We start from the raw sequence: 8,469 nt of genomic DNA on the forward strand, positions 1-8,469 counted from the left end.
GTCACATTTGTTAAGATCTTTTTGTTTTCCCTTTGGAGGTTTATTATTCTTATATAAATACCCCTGTGGTCACATTGTTGAAGGTTCATGTTATAATACAAGAGCAATTACTCTGCCTCATTATCTTCAACATTTTATTATTGTTATTTCCTTTATTTTACGATTGTGTTGGCCCACCATTGACTATCTCGTGACCATAAAACTAACCGTTGTACAATCATTATTGCATGGACCATGGTCCACACAGCTGTATGAACCATGGTCCATGCAATAATTTGCCACCGCTGTAATTGCCATAATAGACCAGTGAGTGCTTCTGATTTGAATCGAGCTGGGTAGAACTGGACACTTGCTTCAGAGTTAGTATCGTGGATGATGAGGATGATGATGCCAATATCTCCACAAATTTTGAAGTGGAGATGCGTAGGATAAATCACATGATAATTAAATAAAAAAATTTAACTCAATAATAATACGTAGGATATTGAATATTAAGTAATAATTTTCGTATGGAATATAATATTACTCAAGAAGCACAATGCGGTAATGTATATAATTTCTAAAAACATAATAAGTCTCAATCAAGATTATATCATTGATTTATGTCCCACTTTTTGTATGTTAATAAATGTATACATTTTGCTTTAAATATTGTACACTTCAATGTTATTAGACAAAATTGTCCTTACTACATTCTTTTTATACAAAACTACCCTTACACCGTTATAACACCGTTAATTTTAACTCCATCATTATTACCATACACATATATCTATCATATCTTTTTTCTATTCTTTAATTATCATTTTATTAAAATCATTATATAATTAATTTAATGGTTGATTATATTTTAATTAAATTTCTATTAATGGTAAATCATATATGTGTGTATATAATACATATATTATTTGTGTATATATAATTTGAATTATAAATTTTAATTATTTATTTGTATTTATTAATATTTTAATATTGGGCATGAAAGTTCGCGCATTGCGCGTACAAAATACTAGTTATAATAAATATATATTTAATTGCAATTTCTGAAATACATGCATCATACATTTCATTTCAATGTCTTTTTGCTATTATGTATGAGAATATTTTTGTCTTTTTCTTTTCTAAAGTTTAGTCAATATGACCAATATTTTTATTAGAATTAATGATCGTTTTGGTCTATTGAGTATGTCGTAAGTCGTAACTATTAAATTGGTCCTGAATTATTAATTTTGATCAATTTAATTCTTAATTATTGATTTCGTAATTGATTTGGTTATCTGTCACACTAATTGAGGGCCAATTTGGTAATTACATAGGACCAAATCAATAGTTAATGATGTAATTGACCAAAATTGATAGTTTAGGGATAAAACGGTCATTAATTCTTTTTATTATTATTATTGTAAAAGATTTTTGTTTGATTATAAATTTAAGACTCCATAATAAAATAAAGTTACTCGGTTGAGTAATTGACTTAATGTGCACGGGCGCACGGGTCAGTCTAAAAGGGTGACCTGATATTGACGTCAGGGTCAAAACCGTAAAACGCTTGTTCTTTCTCATGGGCGTCCATGATGGTTGTTGTGACGAATGCCTGTACATCTTGATATTGCGCTCATACCCATCTACTTTTCTTTATTTTCTTTTTCATCCCCAAAGTTTTTTACTTCTAGAAATCTTTCCTTGTAATTTTTGGTACGCATCCATGACCAAAAAATAAAAAATAAAAAAAGCATAGTGGTTATTTGACATGTGAAAGGCGTGGCAAACATCTTTTATGTCCCAAGTGTGGTAGTTAAAATATAACAAGTAATTATATTGCATATTTTATATTTTTTTGAAATTGTCTTTTTTTAACAAGATAATATTTATTTTATACTTTCTTAAATATTTATATCACAGAAAATTAAGTCTCTACCACCAAGGTTTAAATATATGAGTACCAAAAATAATCTATGACTACCTAGTTGAAATGATAATTGTGATGTGATCACACTACATGGTAATTGGCTGGCAAATTATTGTGTGGACCATAGTCCACATAGCTGTGTGGACCATGAATATAATGTACATTTTTATTATACTAAAAGTACATTATTTTTGTACTGAAGGTACATTATTTTATAGTATATATAAAATAATGCATTTTCAGTACTTAAATAGTGTACTCTAAAATAATGTACTTTTAGTATATTTAAAATGTACTTTTTAATTTATGGTCCACACAGCTGTGTGGACCATGGTCCATGCAATAATGATTGGTATTTGGCTATATTTCATATTTTATATAAATAATTTGTTTGACCAATTTGATAGAATGATAAATGTAATTTATGATAATTAATTTAACAAAATTTAGTAGATTTATAATTGAGGACCTGAGTTAATTTCAGGAATGATCCATTGACTATTGACATTTACTAATTTTTATCATCGATTTTTATTTGGACAAAAAATGGTAGATTGACTATTGACATTTACCAATTTTGATCGCAACTTTCAATTTGATCCTAAATGGTCCATTGACTATTGATTTTGTTCAAAATTTTGTCCTCCAATTAAATATCCATTCAGTAAACATTAAATTTAAGAGTAATAATGTAAAAATTTACTTGTTCTTGAGATTTGCAAAGTGAGTTCATAAAGTTAATACATTGGGTTCATTGGTACTGGGAATGTAAAAAACCAAAATTTTACATTATTTTCATTAAATTAAATTTTTATCAAATTGATGTTTAAATAGATGACCAAATTTGAAACAAAATCAATATTCAACGGACCATTTATTATCAAATTAAAAGTTGATGATAAAAATTGGTAAATGTCAATAATCAAAGGATCATTTATGATCCAATTGAAAGTTAGAGATACAAATTAGTAAATATTAATAGTTACCATAGTGGGACTATTCCTAAAATTATGACATATCGATGTTGTTCCTCAAACAAACATAAAGGGAGGATATCAGTGTTATTGTATCTAATTTGGCTAAAATTTGAGTAAACAACATGCTATAAGAAATATTTGAAAATAAATAAGATCATAATATATATATATATATATATATATATATATATATATATATATATATATATATATATTACGAAATTGCTTATAATATATAGAAAACACATATATATAAAACTATGTCAAAGACTTTGTAGTCTAGCGGCACCTGGTTGCACCTCCACATGAGAGGGGGTGGGTTCGAGTCCAGTGGTGGGATATACATTGTAACAAAGTGAACAGTATTAAATATATATATATATATAGAAAACGCATAATTATACTTTACCCAATTATTTTTTTTGAAAAGACTTTATCCAATTATTAATTAGTCATTTAATCATAAATTTCGCAATTGAACATGCATTGAATGATAATACTCATACTCAAAATTTTAAAATTATTCTATAGGTGACGAATACTCTCAATCAACCACACAAGAACTTGTGACATGGCATTTGCATTTCAATTACATTAAAAGCTTGACATTTTAGATAGAAAGTTATAAATTCAATCTTTGACTGCATTGAATAATTTGAATAATAATAATAATAATCATTAAAAGATTACATTTTATAGGGAGAATAATATTAGAAATGTGTGTATACGCATGGACACTCCAACTGGTCACAAACATAAACTCATTTGTTGATTAATTGAGCCACTATAATTTATATTTTCATAATTTTGTTTGGACGCCGATGTGGTAACGCTTGAGATAGGCAATTCCAACTTTTGTTACAAGAAATGTATGGGATTGGACATAAACAATAAAAGGGATAAAATTTTGGGGTCATTTGAGAATAAGATAAATAAAACTCCACTCGGTTTTTCTCTTTTTGTATACAATTTGGCTTCTTGGCTGCGCTGCGTGTGGACTCCAGTCTTCCCTGCGCCTTCTTCTTCTTCTTTCTCAAATCCTCATTTCCATTCTCATCCACCCACACGAGCGGCATAGAAAACGGATGACTTGTGAATTGCGATTTTGATTTGCTAGCGTTTCATTTCATTTTTCTCCTCAAATAATCAGTGAGTTTCCAGTTTTCTCTTAGTCTTTCCATTTAATTATTCCCCTTCTGTTTTGATCTCGAGCAATTTAGAATCCCCCCTTGCAAAGCTTTGATTTTATCAAATTTCTGAATTTTTTTAGGATTAAAAATTTGTTATTTATTTATTGTGGCTTAGTGTATGTGTAATTATTGAATACTGAGTGTTTTAATTTGGGTTGAATCTTTTGAAAGTTTAATCAGTACACATGAATTTGTTCATTTTTGTTGTGCTAAATGAATTGTTCTATGTGGCTGTGTACTATTTACAATGCTTGAGAGGAGAAATTTCAAATTAATTTTAAGGAACATAATTTTGAAAAGGTTTCATTTGTTGAGGAAAGGAAGTGTTTCCTCTTGAGACATGGAGGCAATGGAATTACTTCTAATCAGTTTGTATCAAGCAAACAGTATTATTTTATGAGAAAATTGCAATTTTTGTCCTAAGTTATAGAATAATTGTAGGGTTCGTCCCTACATGTTGATCGTGCTCAGTTCTCATCCTTAAGCTATAACTGACGTTGCAAATTTCTTTTTTTTTTTTAACAAAACATTAAGGATGAAATTTGCAACGTCAGTTATAGTTTAAGGATGAAAAGTGAGCATGATCTGTTAGAGAAAGGACGAAATTTGCAACCTAACTTATAGCTTAGGGAATGAGAAGTGGGCATGGCCAACAAGTAGGACGAATCCTACAAGTGCAATTTTTAGAATTAGTCCTGTTGCAGCTGGTGGCAGATATTTTACTTTTGTGTTTTTTAGTTTATTATGCTGATGGTTAAGTGTGTTATGTTTTTTGTATTTCAGTTTTCTGATTTGTAAACGATAACAGCGGCTGGTGGGCTTGAGTTCGGTATCGTAAACATGGTTGCTGAGTCTTGGTTTCGTAATATTTGGAAAACAAAGAAGAAGAAGCATGACAGTGCTTCCGAGAAGCAGCTAATTGGAGTTTTGGCATTTGAAGTGGCGAGCTTGATGTCTAAGCTGGTTCATCTATGGCAGTCTCTCGGTGATAAGCAGGTGGCGAGGTTGAGGGATGAGGTAATGAATTCGGTTGGCATAAAAAAACTTGTATCAGAAGACGATATTTATATTGCAAGGCTAATATGCCGTGAGATCAATGAAAATTTGAGAAATGTGGCAATGGTTGTTACTAGGCTTGCAAAGAAGTGCAGCGATCCGCTCTTGAAGAGCTTCGAGCTAGCCTTCAACGAGCTGCTTAAAACTGGTGCTGATCCGTATGGCTGGCAACTCACGTGGAAGAAGATGGACCGGAAAGTTAAAAAGATGGAGTGGTTTATGGAGATCAACGCGAATTTGTACCAAGAAATGGAAACGCTTTCGGATCTTGAGCAGACTTTGAGGAGAATGAAGGGTAATGGTGATGCAGATAACATTGCTTTAGTTGAATACGAGAAGAACGTTTCACGGAAGCAACAAGAAGTGAAGTATCTTAAAGAGGTTTCTCTTTGGAACAGGAGCTATGATTACACGGTTTGTCTCTTGGCAAGATCGGTGTTCACTATATTCGGTAGGGTCGGGAATGTTTTTGGAATCAATCCTGCCGGTGATCAGGAAGTGAAAAAATTAAAACTTCTTGAATCTGATCATATTCATCGCAGCCAGTCAGTTGCACATTCACAATCATCTATTCACCCGACTGAGAGTAGTCTCTCTAGATTTTCTTCAGAACCCATCTCGAGTCTTCTTACTAAATCTGGGCCAATTCCAAAAACGACCAACACAAACGCCTTTTGTTCAGGCCCTCCCCGAAATCCTACTTCTACAGCACACCCGATTTCTGGAGGAAATAAATCAGTCAACTTCTACTCAGGTCCGCTTGGGATGTCAACAGAAAAGTCTCGTACAATCGCCAGACCTAAAAAATCTGGCATTAAGTGGTGGCAGTCTCATGAACATTCAGGGAGTTTACAAGGAAAAACCCAAATTTCAAAAGCCAATAAGTTGGGCACTATAGGACCTCTGAAAGGCTGCGTTATGGGTGGAAATGGTTCTCCGGTGAGTGACTGTTATCTAAATCCAGTCGATTCTTCTTCTGGAGCTTTGCATTTAAACCAAGGTGTTAGTATGGACATACCTGTACAGAGCAATTCGGTTTTCAGTAATGCATTCAAGTTCGATTCAAAAAGAAGGTTGATTAACGCACCTCCTGACAGTCTCGGGGCTGCTGCTTTAGCACTGCACTATGCAAATGTTATCATCGTAATCGAGAAATTTGTTGCGTCTCCGCATTTGATAGGGCAAGATGCTCGAGAGGACCTGTATAACATGTTGCCCGCTAGCATAAGAGCAGCCCTCAGGGCAAAACTAAAGCCATATGCAAAGAGTTTGAATTCATCGGGATATGACACAGCTCTTGCAGAAGAATGGAACGAGGCAATGTTGGGAATATTGGAGTGGCTTGCTCCGCTCGCTCATCACATGATCAGATGGCAGTCCGAGCGAAGTTTCGAGCACCAGAGCTTTGTTTCGAGAGCAAATGTGCTCCTCGTGCAAACTCTTTACTATGCAAACCAGGCAAAAACAGAAGCAACAATCACCGAGCTCCTTGTTGGTTTGAACTATGTGTGGAGATACAGCAGAGAGCTCAACGCCAAAGCAATCGAGGAATGCACCAGCATTAGAACTTTTGATGACTATTTGGATGACTAACAGCATCTCGAGGGGTTTAAAGGGGCATACAACATCGGGAGGGCCTTTCAAGAGGTGCAGTAAGACAATGTTCGTCGCCTGCCTGCCTTAACGGGACGTGACTTCTCAACATGTTCGCCATCTGCCCTAATATTCAGCTTCAGCCCTTAAACTGGGACGTTCGGTACGTCACAAATTTGTCGCAATGTAAAATGACATATCTTGTGGCGTTCAAACATCCGCACAGCTTAGCAAGGGAGCTGGACCTAGTATCTAGCATTTACAAGAAAATTTGCCCAATTATATGACAGCAACATTTGTTTATAGATATTTACACTTGCATGTTCTTTATAAGTTTCTAAGTTCACCAGGTTAGGGATGGTGTACATATACATATACATATACATATATATATATATATATATATATATATATATATGTGCTGAATGGTTGAGTTTCATTGATTATATATATATATATATGTGCTGAATGGTTGAGTTTCATTGATTGATATATACAAAAGTTGAAAGTTTTAGTTACAAGTAATAATCATAGTGATTCTCATCATCTCATTCTGTCATATATGTGATTGTAGTAGTCTTTGTTTAATGTTTCAAAAACAGTGTACAGATACTGGCTCCCACTCTAACACAGTTTTTGATTCTTTATTTGGTATTCCTTAACCAACTAGAGCACTATTGGGCGGAAGTTGGTAATGAGTCGAATCCAGCAATTTTAAAATTTATAAACATAGAGTTTTAAAATTGTGAACATGGATCCGAGTTCATCTGAACACGGGTCCATAGTATAACAATCTCGTCCATAGTATAACAATCAATAGAAATACGCGTAGTATTGCGACCTCGGATACCGGTCAAAGGTGTGAAATTCAACAACTCAAAAAAAAAACAAAGCAAGTTGAGTTCACGTCAGAGCACGTTGTTTGTACCAAGTTTACGGCCGTCTTCTTTGGTCAACATGTGGCGGCTAGTGGTGGTGATATTCAATTGGTATCCTCTAAGAACAGAACAGCAGTTAATATAGTTAAATGTGTCTGATCGGGATTGTCTGTCCTCTTTGGTCAACATGTGAAGGCTGAAGGTGTTCAATTGGTATACTCTTAACGGCAAATTACACCATGGATCAGAATCTACTTTGCTATCCTAGTATAAAATAACTATGTATTTGCAGTTGACATACTTTGTACTTGCAGTTGACATACTTTGTACTTGCAATTAACAGTTTATGTGCCTATAAATAAATTGAAATTAAAACACATGACATAATAACTACAGATACCTAATATGATAATTATAGTTAATTAACATATTATGTTTCTGTAGTTATCATGTTATATGTCAGTAGTTAACATAAAACATGTTATGTGCTTTCAATTTATTTACAGGCACATAAACGATTAATAACAAGTACACAATATGTCAACTGCATACATATAATTTTTGAACCAGGGTCCATAATGCAAGATGAGCCCTAGTCTATAGTATAACAATTGTACTATTACAACACTCAACATAGACCAACAAATCTTCAAGGGCTAGCTAAGTTAGTTTGACCGATCATCCTAAAGTCTTGCTCCAATGACAGTGTGGGAGTTCGAATTGTATTAGGTCCACTCTAACACTACAACTCGTAAAACCTAATTTTTTAAAAGAAAAACATAGACCAGCAAAATTAAGAGTTACACACTTGTACTACATGTCATGTAATTTTCATTCTCTAACATGTTACGTTGTTTGATCAGACA

General features: G+C 33.3%; 1 protein-coding gene across 1 annotated transcript; it reads left to right on the forward strand.

Moving 5' to 3' along the window:
• The first annotated feature begins 3,797 nt into the window (after positions 1 to 3,797).
• On the forward strand, positions 3,798 to 7,079 carry LOC116019894. The gene is made up of 2 exons (XM_031260263.1): positions 3,798 to 4,035; positions 4,860 to 7,079. The coding sequence occupies exon 2, from the start codon at positions 4,917 to 4,919 to the stop codon at positions 6,723 to 6,725; it is 1,809 nt and encodes a 602-aa protein (XP_031116123.1). The 5' UTR covers positions 3,798 to 4,035; positions 4,860 to 4,916; the 3' UTR covers positions 6,726 to 7,079.
• Positions 7,080 to 8,469: the final 1,390 nt, after the last annotated feature.

The sequence above is a fragment of the Ipomoea triloba genome, chromosome 5 (assembly GCF_003576645.1).
Source record: "Ipomoea triloba cultivar NCNSP0323 chromosome 5, ASM357664v1".
In the NCBI taxonomy this organism is placed as follows: Eukaryota; Viridiplantae; Streptophyta; class Magnoliopsida; order Solanales; family Convolvulaceae; genus Ipomoea; species Ipomoea triloba.

Excerpts from the sequence above, each read along its gene's own strand:
- LOC116019894 (XM_031260263.1), top strand. The coding sequence starts at position 4,917 with ATGGTTGCTGAGTCTTGGTTTCGTAATATTTGGAAAACAAAGAAGAAG.